The sequence below is a fragment of the Petaurus breviceps genome, unplaced genomic scaffold, assembly GCF_028583685.1.
Source record: "Petaurus breviceps papuanus isolate PSGF00001 unplaced genomic scaffold, PetGlider_PUasm1.0 90760, whole genome shotgun sequence".
NCBI lineage: Eukaryota > Metazoa > Chordata > Mammalia > Diprotodontia > Petauridae > Petaurus > Petaurus breviceps.
The window spans coordinates 5,193,134-5,214,599 of NW_027187338.1; the positions used below are offsets into that span (position 1 = coordinate 5,193,134).

Sequence of the window (21,466 nt, forward strand, 5' to 3'; positions counted from 1 at the left end):
AAGGGCCTTGGCTGTGCCCTCCTCCCCACACAGGTCTGGCTCCAGTCAAGAATTCATCTCACCCACCTCTGTGCACCAGGCCCCAGGAGGATGAGGGAGGAACCATTTTTCACATACTTTCTCTTTTCAAAAAGTAGATGTGTTTTGCAATTTCCTATTTAAGCTCTTGAAAGGCTTTAGGGCAGAATCTGACCCACCTTTTCCTCACCAGCACCTCCTCCTTGTCCCCCCAACAATTGGCTCTCATCTCAATGTTCTAAGTACCACCAAGGAAGGACAGCTGGAGGTGCCCTGAAGCCCTCAGGGATGGAGAAGGAGAGGTCCTAACTGTCTATCCTTAGCATACCCCCTCTGCTCTTCTCCCCTGTCCTCTGGGAGGACATCTAAGACCCCATCAATGTGGTTTAAAAAAAAAAAAAAGCTAACTACTGGGTCCCCAGGCTTGAAGTTGAAGGAGGTTGGGAGTGCTCAGCAAACTTCACTGGTTCCCTAGTACCTTCAGAATTAAATATCAAAATCCTATTCGGCTTTTAAAACCCTTCACAACCTGGTCACTTTCCTACCTTTCTAGTCTTCTCACTCCCTTCCATATACTCTATGATCTAGACACTGATCTTTTTTTTTTTGGAGGGGGGAAGGCAAGGCAATTGGGGTTAAGTGACTTGCCCAAGGTCACACAGTTAGTAAGTGTGCCAAGTATCTGATGTCAGATTTAAACTCAGGTCTTCCTGATACCAGGGCCCATGATCTATTTACTGTGCTACCTAGCTGCCCCGACACTGACCTTTTTAAAAAAAATTACACACACACTAACACACATATATTTTTCAATCAGCGAAAATTTGCCTTCTCTCCCTTCCGCCTACCTGGTAACTGAGAACAAAATAAAAACTAAACCTCAGTTACCACTGTGTATATTGCAGCAAGACAAACCATACTTCCCCACTGGATACTGGTCTCCCTGTCATTTCTTGTGCACGACACCGGGTCCAGGCTCCATGCTTTTGCATTATCGGTCCTCCCATGCTTGGGATGGTTTCTCTCCCCATCTCTGCCTCCTGGTTTCCTTCAAGACTCAACTCAAATCCTATGTTTTTTTCCAGAAGTCTGTCCCGGTCCCTTTCTCCTCCTCACCCTGTCCCTGTCCTTCACTAATGCCTCTCCTCTGAAATTTTCTCCAATTTATCATATGTTTTCTACGTACACAGCAATACTAACAGCTAACATTTATAAAACACCTACTATGTGCCAGGCACTGTATAACACTGTATACACGTTACAATTATTATCTCATTTGGTTCTCACAACAACCCTGGGAGGTGGGTGTTATCATTAGCCTCATTTTACAGATGACAAAACTAAGGCTAACAACAATTAAGTGACTTGCCCAGGGTCACACGGATACAAGTGGCTGATGCTGAATTTGAACTCAGGTCTTCCTGACTCTAGCCCTGGTACTCTATCCACTGCACCCCCTAGCTGGCCCCCAACATTAATATTGTCTCCACCATTAAAATGTAAACTCCTTGAGGTCAGGGACTGCTTTGAGTTTTCTTTGTATTCCCAGTGCCAGGCACATGGTGAGCCCCTCATAAATACTTGTTGATTTGATCTGAGGCCTAAGCCTTCAGCACCCTGTAGCATTTCTTTCCCTGGGGAGGGCCAGGAGGTCTATAGACCATGAATCCAGTCCCCCCTCCCCTCCCCCTCCCAGCAGGTGCTTGCTGTGTGCTCTGTAAGCCCAGAGTTTTGTCCCAAGAGCATGGTCTTTCAGATATGGCTGTTCTTTCCTTTTGGCTGAGTGTTCAGGGCCAGGCAAATTTGGTCCCTTTACAATTAATCCACTTGGGCAGTAAAAATGGAAACTATTGTTTTTGCCTGGGCTTTGTTTTCTTCTGCTTCCCCACACCCTCTCTGGGATCCCTGGATATGCCCCATCAAAATGGACCCATGGCCAGTAGCTGCAGAGACAACAAAGACGTCCCTGGCCATTGACCTTCATTATGGAAATGTATGGGGGGGAGGCAGAGAGCTGATGTCTGTCCTAAACTTTCTCCTTGTCCATTCTCTCCAGAAGTTTAAAAAAAAAAAACAAACAAAAGCAACAAATCCAACAAAAGCAAACCCAGAACACAAAAAATTCCCATCTCCTGAAAGACTGAAATGGAAAACAAGTCCACTCGCTGGGGACTTGGTCTGGAACATACCAGAGCCGGGTAAGGTAGCCAGAAACGCCAGCATCCTGATGTGGTGCAATCCGCTGGGCCCATGGAAGAAAAAGCTAACATTTTCCAAATAACACTGTGGGCAGATAACAGCCACTTCCAAACCATGCGTTATTGTTGCCGAAAACCTGGGGGAAGGGGAAGGAATCTATGACACAGATTCCCTCTTCCTAGTACTTGCTGGGACTGGAAAACACATCAAGGTATGGGCTTCTGAGCCAGGCAGGGGGCCTTGTCCTTGGACCATCCTCAATGCCTTCTGTTTCTGGCCTCAAATAGAAAGGCACTTGATGCCTTGGCCAGGTGTTCAGATCCCTCAGTACCTCATCCCCCCTCCCCACCCTATCCTCAGACTCGACCCCTATTGTAGAAAACTCCTTGACTCAGGATGACAAAGTGAGAATGGACTCACAGGAAAGACATGAGATCCAACCTGGGTGACCAATAGTATTCAGCCTCCTCTCATAGCACCACTGAGCCAGGATGAAACATCTTCCGACCTTGCAGATGAGGATCTGAGGCTTAGGATTGGAGAACATGAACGTATCCTGAGCTAGAAGGGACCTGAGGTCACATAGCCTATCCCCTCTCCTCTCCCCTCCCCATTTTACAAATAAGGAAACTGTGGCTCAGAAGGAGAAATAGCTTGCCTAAGGTTTCATAGGCAGTAAGTAGAATGGTAAGACTTGGACCCAGGTCTTCAGACTCCAAATCCAGTGCTATTTTCCCTCCATCACCCCATCTCCCAATGGATCCAGGAATCCCAGAAGTTCAATTTATTACATTAAGCTGCAATTGTATGTCTCCACTCATTAGTCACCCACAGTTTTAGTGTTCAGGATGCTTGAAAGTGGAGGGAGGAGAGAGAGGGAGACAGTAGAGGGAGGGAGAGAGAGAGAGAGAGAGAGAGAGAGAGAGAGAGAGAGAGACGGAGAGAGAGAGATTGACAGAGAGACAGAAAGAAAGAGAGAAGTGGAGAGACAGACACACAGAAACAGAGAAAGAGAGATAGAGACAGAGAGAAAAAGAGAGAGAGAAAGAAAGAGATGGAGAGAAACAGAGAAAGAGAGAGGAAGAGAGAGTGAGACTAAGAGATAGAGAAAGAGACAAAGAGAGGAGAAAGTTAATTAGAACTGGTTATTCCTTGAACTTTTTTCCTCAGGTCATTTTTTTGTAATTTAGGAAACATAGAGAAAGGCAGCTTGACATAGTCAACAGAGATCCAGTCTCAGACCCAATGAGACCTGAGTTCAAGTCCTATCTCTACCAGGTATTTATTCCTTTAGTGCCCTCGGGCAATTCTCTAAAACTAAGTAGCATTGAAGGGAGCAACTTGCACTGGTAGAGGAAGGTAGTTCCTTATACTGGTGGAATAATTACAAGACCCAGGTTTTCCCTCCTTCCCTCTAATCCCTTCCTACCTTCCCCCCCACCCCCCCACAAAAAAAGGAACATACAGACAGAGGAAATAGCCAGAAACAGAGAGATGTTGGAAAGTGAGAAAGGCAGAAAAGAAAAAATAAGAGAAACAAGGGGATCTAAGACAGCATAGAATTTATAATTAGTAACAACTTACAGATCATTTGATTAAATAGAATCACTGAGTTGCAGGGAACAACCTAGACCAGGGGTGGGAAACCAGCAGCCTTGTTCTGTGAAGTTTGGATTCAATCAAAGGGCTGCACTTGAGGACCTAGAGGGCCATGTGTGGCCACAAGGCTGAAGGTTCTCCATCCCTGATTTAGACCAAAATGTATTTGACCAGAAATCCATTCCACCCCATCTCTGAAAAGTGACCACCCGGTTTTTGCTTGAAGACCTCTAGTAAGAGGAACCTATTATTTCCTGACCCCATTCCCTCTAGGATAGTTCTAATACTTAGGAAGTTTCCCCTCTAATAAAAGGGGAGTTGAACAGGGTATGGAAAGAGATAACTTGCCTACTGCCAGCTGACCATATGTGACAGCTCCATGCTTGGGAGCTGTGGAGATGGTGAGGAAACTTTTATTGGCCACTGAGCAGGAAGAGCAGATGACTTACTGGATCTTTAAAAGGGGAGTGACTCTGGCCCTTTCAGTCTCTGACTCTTCCAGATGAGAAGAGGTGATGGAGAGGAAGAACCTAAAGTGCACATCCTGCCTAGGCAAGCCTGAGACTGGATCTGTCTCGTGCTTCTTTCCTGAGTATAGATGACTAAGCATTAATTCTGAGATGGATTTGTCCAGGCTTGGGGGAGACCTTGTGATTTTGAGAAGTTTGCCTGTCCTGTGGCCATTATGTAGAACTGACTAGCAGAAAGGGAAGTTTCTACAGCCAATAAGATGACCACCAACAAGAAGAGTAACTGAAGCCCTGGCCTGGCTGGTTTTGAGGGGACAGTGCAGAGTTGAGGTGAAATTTAACAATGTCTGTTCCATGTCCTCACAAACTACTTTATGCTGTAATGAGGTTGAAATCTCAGACTCTTAGAAAAGTAGACCAGTAGTTATAAGTTAAGTTACTGAATCCAGTTTTAAGCCTTTCTATCATTATGTACTCGAGTGCTTTGTGTTTAGCATATAGGAAATAAATACCTGGCTCCTGCCTGATTCATATTATGTACTGAGAACCTTTCTATTCCCTTCTTTGGGGGAGACTCTAGAGAGCAGTCAAACTTCATCCTTAAGTAATATTCCTTCAGGGGTCTGGGTTAAACAGTCAAAGGATGTGAGAAAAGGAATGTAAACCTTCTCACTATAATCCAGATTACAGCAGGATTGAACCCAGTCTGAGCACATGTGTGAGTCCCCCTCAGTGGAGGGGTAGAGAGTGCAGTGCACCAATAATCCCTTGGGCCCACCGATAATTTTTTATATTAGATTGGCATGTTCAAATCTGAATTTATACAGTTCTAGTTTGGTCCTTTGGGGCTAAATAAAACAAAGTAAACACAAAATATTTGAAGACTGTGAGAGAGGTGATTAATGATTTGGGGAGATTCAGAGTTCCCCCTTTTTCTATTTTCAAGACCTCAGTTTCTAAAGGTTGAGTTAACCTTCTCTAATCTGACCCAACCCAACCTTACTAGGTGAATTCCATTCAATCAAGCTTGGGTGGAGACAGACCCTTTTGTCTAAATTGCCCAAGGCTGGGGGTGTTCTGGGTCTAGAGATAGTTTCTCTGTCCAAGAATGTCTGAGATGTCACTTTCAGCCCATCATTGTAATATTCATTCTCTCCTTAATTGTTAACCAATCGGGACTCCCACTCTGGGGAACACCTACTCTCAAGAGGGTATCTAAATTGTGAACTGACTGCCATAATTGTCTTTGGTCTAAGAGAGACGGCTAAATGACCATCTTTTATTAATAAACTTTCTGGCCTTATTAATAAAATGATTAAATTACCCAGAAACTATATCTGCTGAACCTTTTAATTGCCATAACCGCTAGCATCTCTCCTCAAACCTTCTCTAATGTGAACTAAACATTCCCAGTTCTTTCACTTGGTCTTAGTAATGGCCCTGTAATTCTAATCTTCCTAGCCATTTTCTTGGAGACAAGCTCCTATCTGTCAATATCATTCTGAAAATGCAGTTCCTTGAACTGGCCACAGTACTCTACATATGGGGGTCTGACCTGGGCAGATTACAGGCAGACCATCACCTCCACAACTCTGAACACTGTGTCTGACTTAATGTAACAAGAATGCATTCACTTTTTTGGCTAACGTGACATTCTGTTGACTAATATTGAGCTTACTGCCCACTAAAATCCCTAGAAATGACTTCCTTGCCAAGTCCTTAGTCCCAGAAGCCCAAAGCTTTCATTTTACAGATGGGGAAATGGCAACCCAGAGTTCAAAGTCATATAGTAAATTGATGATAGAGCCTGGACTAGGACCTATATCTATGTCAAGCGTGTGATGAATGATGTTGTTTGGTTGTTTCTCACTCTTCATAACCCCATTTGGGGTTTCCTTGGCAAAGATACTGGAGTGGTTTGCCATTTCCTTCTTCAGCTCATTTGACAGGTGAAGAAACTGAGGCAAAAAAGGTTAAGTGACTTGCTGAGGGTCACACAGCTAGTAAATGTATGAAGCCAGATATGAACACAGGAAGATGAATTCATCAGTGTATTGCATTTAAGGATGAGTCCATCATCATGAACTTATTAGGAAGATGAGATTGACATTATCCACTGTTCCACCTAGTTGCCCTATGATGAATAATATCTAGTAATAATAATATTAACTAGCATTTATTTATCACTTTAAGGTTTGCAAAGTACTTTACAATTATTATCTCATTTGATCCTCACAACAACCTGGGAGGTAGGTGTTATTATTAGTTCCATTTAACAGATGAGGAAACCAAGGCACATAGAGATGAAATGACTTACCCAGGGTCACACAGCTGTAAAGTATTTGAGTCTGGATTTGAACTTCTTCAAGTCTTCCTGACTTGAGGGCCAGTGCTTTACCACCTAATTGCCCTCTTACCCCCAGTCACCTCTCAGTTGCCTGTGGATAGACCAGACCAAGTTCTAGCCTACAGTCCAAGCTCTAGTCAGTAGCCAAGGGGCTTATAGAGCAAAGAAGTAGGTAAGATAGGAAATTCAGGATGAAGTTGAAATTGTTATTTCTTCCTTATGTCTGCCTCTAGCAGAATGTGCTGTACCCAGCTTCATGAGGAGGCCCAGGAGTTTAACCTCTTTAAGATCTTTACAACCCTTCTGCCCCCCAACTATTCTACATTCAAGGGGACTCCAAGTCCTGCCATAAAGGGATTGGTTGAAAGGTTTAAAGATACTTAATTATAATTGTCCAAAGTGAGGATGAATGAGTTGCCTCTGCAGGGAGAGTGAGCTTCCCAGCACTGGAGGTCTTCAAGGAGAGGCTGGATGATATTCTAAGGATGATCAAAGGGAGCACATAGGCTCTGGATTCAGATGATAAGTTAAAATCACACCTCTGATACTTTTATCTGTGTGACCTTGGGCAAATCATTTGCCCTTTTTGAGCTGCTATTTCCTCATCTGTGAAATGAAAGGATTGGACCAGATACCCTCTGAGTTTTTTCTCAGCTCTAAGGTCAAGGGATCATAGATTTAAAGTCAGAAAATCTCTGACCATACAATTCCTGACCGGGTCCAGGTTGGATTAGATGCCCCCTGAGATTCTTTGCAATTCTCTGATCCATTCAGCAAAGGGAAGATTTGAGAAGGGAATAGCTCCAATAAAGAAAAGAAGGACAGACAATGGGGGAGGGGGAGAAGCTGTGGAGAGAAAGACTTGGTCTCTGTGGAAAGGAAAGCTTCTTTTTTTTTTCCTTTTGGAGGGCAATTGGGGTTAAGTAACTTGCCCAAGGTTACATGGCTAGTATTTTTTGTGTGGTTGTTAAGTGTCTGAGGCCGGAACCAAACTCAGGTCTTCCTGACTCTGGGGCCGGAGCTTTACTCACTGTGCCACCTAGCCACCCGCAAGGGAAAGCTTCTTAACAAACAGCTGAACAAAAGTGGAATTGACTGCCTTAGTTGGTAATGAGTTTCTGACCCCTAGAAATCTTCCAGGGAAGACTGGATGAACCCTTGTCAAGCGCTGTTATAATGGAAAGAAGGAAAGAAACAAGCATGTATTTTGTTAAGCACCCACTACATACCAGGTGCTATGCTAAACACTTTATAATGACTATCTTGTTTGAACGTCACACCAATCATAGAAGGTAGGTGATGTTTTTATTGCCACTTTGCATTTGAGGCAATTGAGGCAGACAGAGGTTAATGATTTGCCTAGGGTCCCTAGGGTTCTCAGCCCCTCAGAGTGTCTGAGGTCACATTTGAACTCAGGTCTTCCTGACTTCAGACCCAGGACTTGAGAGAGGGAAGGAACAGGAATTTATTAAGCACCTACTATGTGCCAGGTACTAAGTACTTTCCAAATATTATCTCATTGACCCTACCCACTGTACCACCTATCTGCTTCTAATGGGGAAACCTGTTCAACTATTGGTTCAACTAGAGGCCTGAAGTCCCTTCCTCCTTTCATACCCTAGGATTTTCATAGTCAAGAACTTTTTCCTTCTAACTCATGTCAAGTCCTCTTTCCTTTTTTCAGAAGGGTAGGTAGTGTGGTGGTGTGCAATATCCCGGACTTAACCTTGGTTCAAAACCTGCCCCCTATACTTAATGGCTATGTGACTATGGATTAGTCACTTAACCTAAGTCTCAGTTTCCCCATCTGTAAAATGGGGATGAGAATATCATTATACCTGCCTCAGCATTATTGTGTGGCTTAAATGAAATAATACAAGCTAAGCATTTTATAAACATTAAAGCACTATATAAATATTAATTAATCCAGTTCCTAAGAGGGTACGGAGAGAAGCTAGATGTTGTCCTCCAGCTTTCAATAGGATTCCTTTCCTTTCTTCTTTCCTTCTCTAAGGATCTGTCCAAAGCTCCTTGCCTCCAGTCAGTATGCCTTGCTCAGCCCACCCCTGTCCTTACCCTTGAAAAGGAACATGGCTGGTAGTTTTCATTTTTTAATTTGAAATAGATTTTTAAGCAGTTTTCAGGGTCTGGTCTCCCCTGACATCATACCATGGACATTTAACATAAATTCTTCCAAGAGAAAGTCTTACATCCAGTAACATGGGACAGGGGAGGGAGAAGGCGAGCCTTTCCTGGGCCAACCTCTAGGGAGCCTCAGCTTCGACCTGGCAGGCAAGCCCGGCCCCGTCTGTCTTTTCAGCCAACATCGCTGCCTGCACACTTCAGGCTGGCTGACAGGTCACAACCAAGGAAAGTTCTCCAAAAAAAAAATTGCTTTTGAAGAACCTTCTCAGATGAGTGTTCTCAGCTCAGCTTCTACTGGAGCCAATGGGGCGTCCCTCTGCCCTCCTCACCTCTGCGTGTAGCCAAGTCCAAGGGTCTGCAGTGGCTCTGGAAGTTTTCCCTTCTCCTGCTTTTAGAAGCATGTGCTCCACAGTCTGGTAGTATGTGTGTGGGTACAATGTGGGTCTGAGGTCTGTGGATACATGTACATGTCTGTCTGAATGTCTGGTCATGCGTGTACCTAACACACATGGAGGGGTATATGGATGCGTGTCTGTCCAGTGCAGACACCTGGATGCCAGCTTGTCCGTGTTTACGCCTGCATATACATATGCCTTCCTTTTTACGAGTGTATGTGTGTACATATGTGCATGTCTGGGAGTTATGTCTGCACATACATGGCCCGTTCGAATGAGAATGGGTTTGTGAATGCACGCTTGCCTTTTCTAGGTGGGTGGTGGGATGCACACATGTGCATGGTGGAGTTATGTCTGTATGTACATGGTATGTTTGTAGAAACAGGTGGGTATGCGGCTGCCTTTTATAGGTGTTGTAATGTATCTGGTCTGCATACATGTACATGCCTCATGAGTGCACAGATGTGTACATGTGTGTGAATATGCATTGCAGCAGTCCTCCAGTTCAGTAAAGCTCTCATATACATAGCAGCATTGACTTCGTGTTTCCAGGGCCCAGGGCCTAGAGTTGCCCCTAGGCTGCAGGTGTGATGGGACCTTCAGTCCCTCGGTGCTGTGCTGGAGGTGGCTGCTGCTGCTGTCCCTTCCGCCTTCGAGGAGAGCCCAGGCGGACTTCCTTGCTCTCTTTCCTGCTTAGGTTCCCATTGGCATTCTCCCTTCGGCCCTGCCCATCCTTCCGTCTCTTCTGTCCTAGAATCGGAACATCAAGAAAAATTACCCAAGAGGCCTTGCCCAGGGCTCTCTGGCAGGTGATGAGGCTCAGGGGCTGGGGGAGGGCAAGCAGGAATGGCCCTGGACCAAGACAAGGAAAAGAGGAGGAGAGGAGGGAGGAAAGAGAGAAAGAAGGGAGGATGGCAAGGAAACTCAGAGAGGTAGGCAGGCAGCAGGGATGGCCCTAGACACAGACAAGAAGGGAAGGAAAGAAGGAGGGAGGGAGGAGAGGAAAGAGAGAGGCCATCAAGGAAGTTCAGGAAGGGCAGGCAGAAGGGGGCCTGATCTGGGTAACCCTCCAAGGCCACCAAGGAGAAGCTGAGGACTGTTTAGCTAAGAGAAGAGAAAAGGGGAGGAAGGGAGGAGGGAGGGGTGAGAAGTCAGCATTATCTCTAAGTGTCTGAAGGGCTGTGGAACAGATTGCTCTGTATTCTAAGGGGGAGCAGAGGCAAGGGGTAGAGTGGTACAAGTTAGCATCTTTTAGGCTTGTCTGAAGAAAAGCTTCCACTATTAGATAGCTGATGCCCTCATTCCTGTGTGGGGTGGTAGGTAGAACTCCAAAAATAAATGTATGCAGGACACTCCTTTTTTTTTTTTTTTTGCTTTTTGGAGGGCAATTGGGGTTAAGTGACTTGCCCAAGGTCACACAGCTAGTTTTTGTGTTAAGTGTCTGAGGTCACATTTGAACTCAGGTCCTCCTGACTCCAGGGACAGTGCTCTATTCACTGTGCCACCTAGCCGCCCCTCAGGATACTCTTTAAAGTGTAATCTGCATTGCTAACACTTTCCCCATCACTTTCTTAAGTAAAGACAACTAACAAAACAATAGAATAATCCTTGGATGGTATAACATTAGCTCATTTTCCAAAGTCTAGTGCTTAAATTGAAAGTTTAGCGATCAGCTGGTTAGAGCTGGCTCCAGCACACCTCTGGTCTGATAGATGTCCCTTTCAACTTTTATTCATTCAACAATTATTGATTAGGCATCTACTAAGTTCCAGACACTAAGACAGGTGCTCAGAAGACAAATAAAAAGAAGTCCTTCCTTTCAAGGAGCTTAGTATAGTTCCTGGCATATAGTAAGAAGCACTTATGTAGACATAACCCTTACACACTTACATGGTGACTGACTGATGGATACATATAAGCATACACAAAATTTATACAAAATGATTTCAGCAGCTACAGGGGGAGGGAGGAGAGGGTACTAGCACCTAGAAAGATCAAGATGGGCCTTGTGTAGGAAGGAAAATTTGAGTGGGGCCTTAGAGGAAATCAGTGAATCTGAAAGGCAGCAGTAAAAAGGGACACCATTCCAGGCCTGGGTTCTCTCCAGCTTCACTGCACATTACTCTTCCTCCTGACTTCGCAATCCAGCCCAACTGGTCTTCCTTCTCTTCCTCGCCCATGGCTTTCCATCTTCTATCTCAGTGACTTCACTTTAGCTATTCCCCATACCTGGGCAATGCCTATGCTCCTCTTATCTACCCCTTATATAATCCCTTTCTCTGTCTCCCTGCTCATCTGTCTGTCTCTGTCTCTCTCTGCATAACTCATGAACTACCTTCTGGGTGAAGTTTTTACTGATTTTCCTTACTCCTGGTACCTTCTGCCTTCTCTTTTCCCCTATGAAGGAATTAGGTAGCCCGGTAGATAGAGTGCTGGACCGAGTTAGGAAGACCCAAGTTCACAGTTGACCTTAGACACTTACTAGCTGTGTAACCTTGGGTAATTTCTCTTAGCCTTGATTTCCTTAGCTGTAAAATGGGGATAATAATACTGGCTCTCTCCATGGTTGTTGTGAGCTTTAAATGAGATATTACCTGTATTTAGTTCAGTCCCTGGCATAGAGTAGGTGCTTAATAAATGCTTGTTTCCTTCCTTCCAAACAACATTTTTAAGCAACTCTGCATTTATTCTTTTTATTCAGTGTATATTTATACATGACCTTTTTTCTCTGTTTAGAATGTGAGAATTTGGGGAGTCAGGATTGTTTCATTCTTTGTATTTACACCTCCCTTGTAGCTAGCATAGGAGATGGAGGGCTGTGCATAGGAAACAGCAAGGCCAGTCTGCCTGGAATGTAGAATATGTGGAGAGTCATGTGTGGTAAGTCTTGTGTTCTTGGGTCCTCTAGCAAAGCTCTACCTTGTTGTTCAGTAGTTTTGGTTGTATCCAATTCTTCATGACCCCACTTGGAGTTTTCTTTGGCAGAGAAACTGAAGTGGTTTATCTTTTCCTTCTCTAGCTCATTTTACAGATGAGGAAACTGAGGCAAATAAGGTTAAGTGACTTGCCCAGGGTCACACAGTTAGTAAGTGTCTGAGGTCAGATTTGAACTCAGATCTTGCTGACTCCAGGCCCATTGCTCTATCCACTGTCCATCTCTTACACGGGGCTCTCAAAAGACTTCAGAGCCTCTTCATTCTCCCCTCTTTCCCCATACATCCACAAATACTACCTTCTTCCTTGTCCCTTTAGCATAACATGGATCTAAACATCTTAGTAATGCTCCCTGATGGGGCAATCTGCAATGTCCGTATGCAGCCTTAGGGCCTGGCAGGGAGAGCCTGCCTTGACTTGGACCAGGTTCTCTTTCTGGGCTCTGAGAATGAGAAGTGAGGGCCCAGAGGCCAACTGGCCCATCTGGGCTCCATAGTCAGCCCAGGGGAAGCAGGCTTTCCAGCCAGGCAGGGGGTGGCCTACGAAGAAGCATGAAGACACAAAGCATCTCTATTCCAAGAATTATCTGGCCTCCAGCTAAGCCAGGGTCACAGAATCACAAAATTTCAGAGCTGGAAGGGACCTCAGAGGACCTCTAGACCAACTCACACTTGAAGAAGAATTCTTCTTATGGCCTCTTGACAAGTGGTCATCCAGCCTCGGTGTGAAGATCTACTGAGGCAGGCCATTCCACCCTGGGAGAGCTCCAACTGTTAGGAATGTCTTCTTGAAGTGAGCCCAAATCTGCCTCCCTGCAACTCCCACCCATTGCTCCTAGTTCTGGGGCTAAGTACAATGTCTGATCTCTCTTCTCCATGACAGCCGTTCAGATACTTACAGGCAGCAGCCATGTTTCCCTGCCCCCCATCCCTAAGTCTTCATTTCCCAATTCCTTTGATCTTTCATTGTGTGACATAATTTCCCTATAGCTCTAGGAAAATCCAAAGAATTATGAATTTTTTTAATTGCAGGGGACCCACGAATGGCCATCTAGTTCAGCCCATCCCTGTAAAAGAATTCTCTGTGCAATGTCCTCAATAAGTGGTTGCCCAACTTTTGCTTGAATACTTCCAGTGATGGGGAACTCATTATCTACCAAGGCATCCCATTCTGCTTTTGTACTATTCCAATTGTTGGGAAGTTTCCTTATAGTGAATCATAATCTATCTCTCTGCAGCTTCCATTACAATGCTAGGCCTGGAATCAGGAAGACCTGAGTTCAAATATGTCCTCAGACACGTATTAGGCAAGTCATTTAACCTGTTTGCCTCAGTTTCTTCAACTAGATAATGGTGATAATCTTCCAGGGTTGTTGTAAGGATCAAATGAGATTCTATTTGTAAGGCATTTAGAATAAGTACTTAAATCTTTTCATCTTTGCTTTCCTTCCTTTCTTCCATTTTCCTTCCTTCTTTCTTCTATCTTCCTTCCATCCTTCTTTATTTCCTTCAATTTTCTTTCCTTTCTTCCTTCTTTCCTTCCTTCCTTCCTTCCCTCCCTCCTTCCCTCCTGTTTCAGTCTTCTATAGCTAAAGAAAACAAATCTAATCTCTTTTTAATTGACAGACCTTCAGATGCTTTAAGATGGCCATCATGTTTCCTCTAAGTCCTCTCTTCCCCAGGCTAAACATCTCCAGTTCCTTCAAATGATGAAACTCCTCTTCCCTAGCACCCATTCTCACCCCATCTCTCCAACATATTGGAACACACCTTTATCAGGACAAACTTCTAGATGAAAGCTTCCCTCTTCCAGAATCCCAGGGTCCTGGGTTGGGGTCATCCTTCCTCAATAATGTCATCTTTTTATCCCTGAACCCAGCCCAAGTCTTCATGGACCCTCATGTATAAGGCTGGGGGACCTGTCTGAAGGATGAGGGATTCTGAGAAGAGACTACAAATAGCACTGCCTTGCTCTCATGGAGATTATATAGGCTATGTAGGATTCTTATGCCACCTTCCTCCCCCTTAACCCTAGAGGAGATAATGTTTGCCCACCATTACATGTGTAAAGCATTCTGAAAAATATAAGCCTACAAAAAACTTTTATCTATGATATCTCATTTTATCCTAAGAACAGTAGGTGCTATTATGATCCCCATTTTACAGATGAGGAAACTGAGGCTAAGAGAGGTTAAGCTACTAGCTCAGGGTCATACAGCCAGTAAGTATCTGATTTGGCAGGATTTGAACTCATCTCCTTGACTCCAAGGCCAGCACTCTATGCACCATGCCTACAATGCACTAGCTACAAGTAAATACAAATATTGGCTGTTATTTTTCATAGTCAGGTTGATATCATGGAACCTCTTTTTTAGTTTCCAGGACTTTGTACTGGCTGTCCCCATGCCTAGAATGCAGTCCTTCCTCACCTTTCTTCTTAGAACTCACCTTCAAGAGACTTTGCTCAAGTACCACATTTTCCATGAGGTCTTTCTTGATCCCCTCAACTCCTAATCACTTTGTATCTATATATGTGCACATATGTGCCCACATAGGCATATGTGCCTATATATGTGCAGCTAGGTAGTACAGTGGATGGAACACTGTGCCCCATGCACATACATAGTCAAGGAGACCCAAGGTCAAATCCAAGCTTGGATATTTACTAGCAGTGTGATCCCGGGCAAGTCATTTGATCCTGTTTGACTCAGTTCCCTCATCTGTCAATTGAGCTGGAGAAGGAAATGGCAAACCATTCCAATACCTTTGCCAAGAAAACCCCAAATGGGGTCACAAAGAGTAGGACATGACTGAAACGACTGAACAGCAACAATATATATTCATGTTATTTCCTCCAATGAAACATAAATTTCTCGAGAATAAGGGCTGTTTCATTTTTTGTAACTGTATCCCTAGCACCTGACATATAGCAGGAGCTTAATAAAGACTTGTTGATTCATTGGTTTGTTGGCACTTTTCTGGTGTATTTATTATGTAACATTATATATCTTCTTAAAATTTTTAAAAATATTTTTGGTCTTTATTAATTTGTTTACTTTTAGTTTACAAGATTCAATTCTACAATTCCTTGAGTTTCAAATTTTCTCCCCTTCCCTCCCCTCTGCCCCGCCCCCCATGGCGGTATACATTCAAGTATAGGATCTGCAAATACTTTCACATTAGACATTAGTCAGGTTGTAAAGAAGGATTGTATCGGATGGAATGAACAATGGGAAAGAGGAGATAAAACCAAACAAAAAGACAGAGAGCAGGTAGTTTGCTTCAATCTGCATTCAAACTCTGTTCTTTCTAGTGTAACATTATATAACATTATCTGTGGAGGTGTCTTACTTCCCTACTGGACAGTAGGCTTCATGAGGACAAGATCGTGTCTTATCTAAACTTTATCTTTCCTCCAGTGCCTAGAATGGAGGAGGCAAAGAAGAACCAAACAGGCAGAAGGCAGACATAGGGAGGGGCCATGTTTCGCGTAAGGCAGATTGTCTATAAAGATACAGAGCTGTGAAAAGGGAGGATGAAATTGAGGCTGAGTTTATAGAGCAGGCTTGCACATAGCGTCTAATGATGGAACTTGGTTGCTATCTTAAAGTATTTGCAAAGTGCTTTGCACACAAGTAATGTGCAAACTTTAATGAAAAGTTATTAGATGAATGACACACGAGGAGACTGAAGCAACATGGGAAGCATAGACAATGTCTCCAGGACTGGCCATGATGATCGGGAGCACACAAGAGGACTTGGCTTCCTCTGAAGAGAGCCTGACAACCCAAAATGGAGAACTGGGATGCACAGGGACCAAGGAAAAGAAGGGGGTCTTGGGTATATAGATGGGGATCTTGGGGAAGTAGATGGGGATTGTGGGGAAATAGAAGGGGATTGAGGCAGCTAAGTGGCACAGTAGATAGAGCACTGAACCTGGAGTCAAATCTAGCCTCAGACACTTGACACTTACTAGCTGTGTGACCCTGGGCAAGTCACTTAGCCCCAACTGCCTAGCCAAAAAAAAAAAAAAAAAAAAAAAGGGAAATGGAGGAATATATTAGAGGGGGATCTTGGGGAAAAGAGGGGGATCTTGGAGGCAGAGGCTCACCATCAGGACACGGAATTTTCTGCACTGTACACCTCCTGGTCTCCTTAGTGCTGGGACAGACCGAACGGTCCCCAGAGGGAGCCTGTAGCACAAGCCGTGTCCGTTCTTCTGAACCCCGCCGGAAACCACAGAGTTTCTTCTTCTTGGAGCATGGCCCCCATGGAGACCACTCACTCATTTCACATTGTGCTAGGGACAAGGACAGGAGCAAAATTGAGAAGAGCATTGCTCCTGGTTCCTGGTACCCTGTGAAATATAGCTCTCCCTGCTTTTCCATACCCCTGCTTCCCATCCTCAAAGCCCATGGGGCCAGAGCTATGGTTTCTGGATCCAGGCTTCCAGATTCTGCCCCCCACCATATACACATTTAGTATGACAGCTCTCCCAGTACCCTCACCAGGACTGCTGCATTCCATGGTACTGTTGGCTGCTGAGGAGCCCTCAGGACAGGCTGGGTAACAGCGGCCCTTGTGAAGGTATAAGCCCTCCTTACATTTTGTGCAAAAATTGTGGCTGAAGCAGGCCTCACAGTTCTCAATCTTGCATTCTGTGGGGAGAAACAGAGCAGGGATCCCGTCAGTTCAAGTCTCTTTATACCTTGGACACGAATACACCCTCTATCATGCCTTATAACCTTATCTGGCTCCAAACATTTCTCCAAACAGCCTATAGGCATTTATTAAGCACTGACTGTATGCCAGGCACAGTGCCAAGTGCTAGAGATACAAAAAAGGCAAACAGCACTTCTTGTTCTCGAAGAGACTAATGAGGGAGAAAAAACTTCCCCTGCCAGTGGAGATCAGGGCCTTTTCTGCTACTTACGGTCTTAGAGAGCTGACTAGGCACTGAGAAGTAAAATGACCTTCTCAGGGTCCTATAGCCCATATGTGTCAGAGATGCAACTTAAACCCAGATCTTTCTGACTCTAAGACTGGCTCTCTCTCTACTTCACCATATTGCCTTTAATTACACTGATGACCTTGTGCCTTATAATCTAACACTGCCCCCTTCCCAATCCAGAAACCAGGCAATACCATGGTCAGTGCTTATACATGCTTAGTGATGGATGGGAGGAATGTTTGGAGCCAGAGAAGATTATAAGGGAAGGGGGTGAGAGAGTGGGAGCAGTTGGGATTTAAGGCTTTAAGAAGGAGACTCTGGAAGGGGTTAAAGAGTCAAGGTCCCCTATCCCCATGCTCCTGAGGGGGTGGAGGGGGGACAGGCAAACCCTCTGGGTATTCTAGCTGCACAAATTCACTTAACTTCTTTGGGGAAAGGAAAGCCTTACACTTCTCACATTTCTCACCCCCTTTCCTCACAACATCTCCTGGCACAGTGGGACAGAGATAAAAGCACTGGATTTGGACATTAGGAGAACCACCATGGATAGAGTGCTGGGCCTAGAGTCAAGAAGACTCATCTTTGTGAGTTCAAAGTCACTTAACCCTGTTTGCCTCAATTTCCTCATCTGTAAAATGAGCTGAAGAAGGAAATGGAAAAAGAAGAGTCAGACATGATTGAGTGACTGAGCAACAAGGTTCAAGCAACTAAGTCCTGGTTCCATCACTTATCACCCTTCCCCCCTCTGAGTCTGCTTCCTCACCTTTAAATTCAGGAGAGGGGGTTGGATTTGATGGGCTCCAGGATCCCTTCCTATAAATCCTTCAGTTAACTGCTTTCTTTTGGCAGGGCCTAACCCTGGGGACTAGCATTTAAACACTCCCAAAGCCCTGGGGACAGTCTCCTCTGCGCCAGTTCTCCCTCCCTAGTTTCCTAGAAACCTTGGAGTATTGGGCAGTTAACAAGGCTGGACTTGGCTGGAAGTACAGGCAGGGTCTCTCACAACCTTCTTCTTCCCAACAGGGCTGGGGGTCAGGGACTTCCTCCAGTCCTGCCCTGGACCACCAGTTTGTTAGGAATAGTCAAGGTCAAGGATCTCCAGTCCCTCTCCCAGGCAGAAAGCCTAGGGTTCACCTCTTCAATGTCCTGGTGAGACATCACTCAGTCTCATATCCTGCTTTCCAGCAGGTGATTCCCAATCTCAATCACTCCAACACATCTGGGTTCCTTGGTAGGAGGCTAGGGGTATAGTAGGAACAGTGGGAGATCAGGAATGGGGAGAAGGGAATAGGCACGTCAAGCCTTTTTGGAGATCGTCCTCATTTATCCCTCTTGCCTTGCAGTCACATTATCTCTACCTCTCTCAGCCTCTGGATGCTTCCTGTTTCCTCACTTCCTCCCTCCCTAGACTTGAGAGCTACACACAGAGATGGTCGCTCCCATCTAAATCCCAGTCTGGGGCCCATTCTCCCCACCTCTCCATCTGGTTACTATTGAATGAGATGTTCCAGGTCTGTTCTGGTTATAGGAAGGGTTGGTACAGTGACATAGCCCAGGAAGACACACACATATATACACACACACACACACACACACACACACACACACACACAAATACACACCTACACCCCTACACTCCTCCTCCCCCACTCACCAGTAAAGTGTGAGCTTTTTGAGGGCAGGGGCTGGCTTTCATTCTGTTTATATCCCCAGTGCCTCACACATAATAGGCACTTAATAAATGCTTGTTGGATTAGATTTGCTTGTATTTTAAAAAATTTTTATTCTGAATTTAAGAAATAAACAAGCATTTCCACAACAAAGTGGAATAGAAATAAGATTGCACCTTAAACTGCAGATCTATTATGTCCAGCTTGCTGTTCCTTTTAAATATACAACAGCTATCATGTTTCCATGAAGTGGAAATTTATTGTTTTATACTAAATTTTCTCTTATGTTCTGCTGTGTACATGGAAATATTTCTTTTTTTAATCTTTTCCTGTTTTGTGTTTAAGCTCAAAATGAACGAAAGATTAAACAAAATAAATGTTTGTTGACCGAATGAACAATTGGCTTGGAGAAATGAGGGCCATAATCACAAATGGCTCTCAGTTATCACCATGGAAGTGAAGACAGGCATGGCCTAGAGCAGGGGTTCTTAACCTGGGGTCCACAGAGCACCCAAAGGGCCTCTGGATAGATTTCAGGGGGGTCCATGAATATTTTAAAATATTTTGATAATTGTACTTCAATATAATTGGTTCCTTTTGTGATTGTATGCATTTCATTTTATGTATTTGAAAACATTATTCTGAGAAGGGTTCCATAGGCTTCACCAGCCTGCCAGAGAAATCCATGACATGAAACAGATTAAGAACCCTGGGGTTAGAGAATCCTCAAATCACTACTTATAATCATTCCCTTTGGAGAGTGTGAGAACAGCAGTTACCTTCCTCATGCTAAGCCTACATTCCTGGCATTTAGAAGACTGCCTTTGCTCAGAGGCCTAGAAGGGTACTCACACAAAAGAGGAGAGAGTTAGCAAGACATTAAGTATCTGCTGCAAAGAATTCACAAAAAGTGCAAAACTAAATATTATCTTTTCTTTTTTCTTGCTTGCTTAGTCCTCAGCATCTACTTCTAATAATATATCCAGAGATACTCCTCCAGAGGGGAAGTAAGCCTCACGTTCAAAGACTCTGGAGTTGAGAGGGACCCTAGAACATAAGTGCTAGAAGAAACTTGAGAAGACATAATGTCAGAGCTGGGAGGAACCTTAGAACACAGAATGTCATGGCTGGAAGGGACCTTAGGAATACAGAATATGAGAGCTGAGAGTGACCTTAGAACACAGAATGTCATGGATGGATGGGATCTTAGAATACAATGTCATGGCTGGAAGGCACCTTAGAACATAGAATGTCAGAGCTGGAAGGGACCTTAGAATAGGATATCAGAGCTAGGAAGGACCTTAGAACAGAGAATCTTAGAAGTGAGAATGACCTCAGAACATACAATGTCAGAGCTAGAAGGAATCTCAGAACAGAGAATGTCATCTGCGCTAACACTTCATCAAATTGTGACCATTCCTAATAAGTGTTCTCTAACTTCTACCTTAGAACTTATAATTTCAAAGCTGAGAGGGACTTTAGAATACAGAATGCCAGAGCTGGAAGAGACCTTAGAATCTAGAATGTCAGATCTAGAAGAAGAGATCTTAGAACAAAGAATGTCTGCAAGGGTCCTTAGGGATCATCTAGTTCAAACACTAGACAGTTAGATGGCCCAGTGGATAGAGCACTGGGCCTGGAGTCAGGAAGACCCAAGTTCAAATCCAGCCTCAGACACTTATTAGCTATGTACCCTGGGCAAGTTACTGAGTTAACAAGTCTTAATCTCCTAGAGAAAGAAATGGCAAAACACTCTAGTATCTTTGCCAAGAAAATTCCATGGACAGTATAGTCCATGGGGTCACAACTGAATGACTGAACAAGTTCAAATCCTGAACTTTGCAGATGGAGAAACTGAGGCCCAGAGAGTCAAGTGACCCAAAGTAATAAATGTAGTAAGTAGCAGAGCCAGGATTCACAGCCAAGGTCTCTAAATCGAAATCCAAGGTTTTTTTTTTTTTTTCCATGATGCCATGTTGCCTTTAATCACCCACCTCAGTAAGGATGAGACTGGACCTGTTGACTTAGCCATGAGATAGCAGGTCATGGAAATGTCCAGGGACTCAAGCCACCCAGATCTGGCTTGGAGCCATTCCCAGCCGCCCACCTGACCTCCCCACTCACTGATACACTTGTTCATATCAGGGTTGCGGGCATCATAGTATCCAGGCGGGCAGGATGGCAGGCAGATTCCAACCTGCCGGATGTCATTCCTCTCCAACAGGATGAAGAGCTTAGGGGAGCATTTAAGGCAACCGTTGACCTCCGAGCATAGCTCACAGCCCTTGGCGCAGGCCTGACTTCCCTCTGTGCTGACTGTAGGGGAAGGGGAAGAGAAGAGATAAGGGCAAAGATAAAGGTAAACAGGCATTGTAATAACCCCCTTATCTCTGGCCAGAGAAGCACCCCCAGCTTCCTAGCCCCATAACGGAAAGGGGAACAGGAAAATCTAATCAACATTCTGCCCCTCCCCCTCCCCACCCCTGCTACTGTTAGGAGTTCTCTCTGGGCCAGTAGCTATCTGCAAGCCTGCATTAAAACTCAGCCCCAATCTTATCCCTTTTCTCGTCTTTGGACATTTGAATAGGCTGTACCTTCCTTTTCATCTCCTTATTGAAATCCCCTCTTCTGTCAAGGCCCAGGTCAGTTACTACCTCCATGTAGCTTTTCTTTCTAAATTCCTTCCCTTCAACTGAAAGCATTCTCCTCAAAGTTTTCTAGAGCACTTTGCCAAGAGGT

At 44.5% G+C, this 21,466-nt stretch overlaps 1 protein-coding gene across 1 annotated transcript in view; it reads right to left on the bottom strand.

Moving 5' to 3' along the window:
• Nucleotides 1–8,731: 8,731 nt before the first annotated feature.
• The window catches only part of RSPO1 (R-spondin 1), a 28,755-nt gene continuing 16,020 nt past the window's right edge, over nucleotides 8,732–21,466 (bottom strand). Inside the window, exons 3-6 of the mRNA XM_069067965.1 lie at nucleotides 20,852–21,043; nucleotides 16,615–16,764; nucleotides 16,218–16,406; nucleotides 8,732–9,923 (exon numbers count right to left, since the gene is read on the bottom strand). Coding sequence (XP_068924066.1) covers nucleotides 9,748–9,923; nucleotides 16,218–16,406; nucleotides 16,615–16,764; nucleotides 20,852–21,043 — 707 coding nt within the window. The 3' untranslated portion in view covers nucleotides 8,732–9,747. The remainder of the gene's footprint in view (nucleotides 9,924–16,217; nucleotides 16,407–16,614; nucleotides 16,765–20,851; nucleotides 21,044–21,466) is intronic.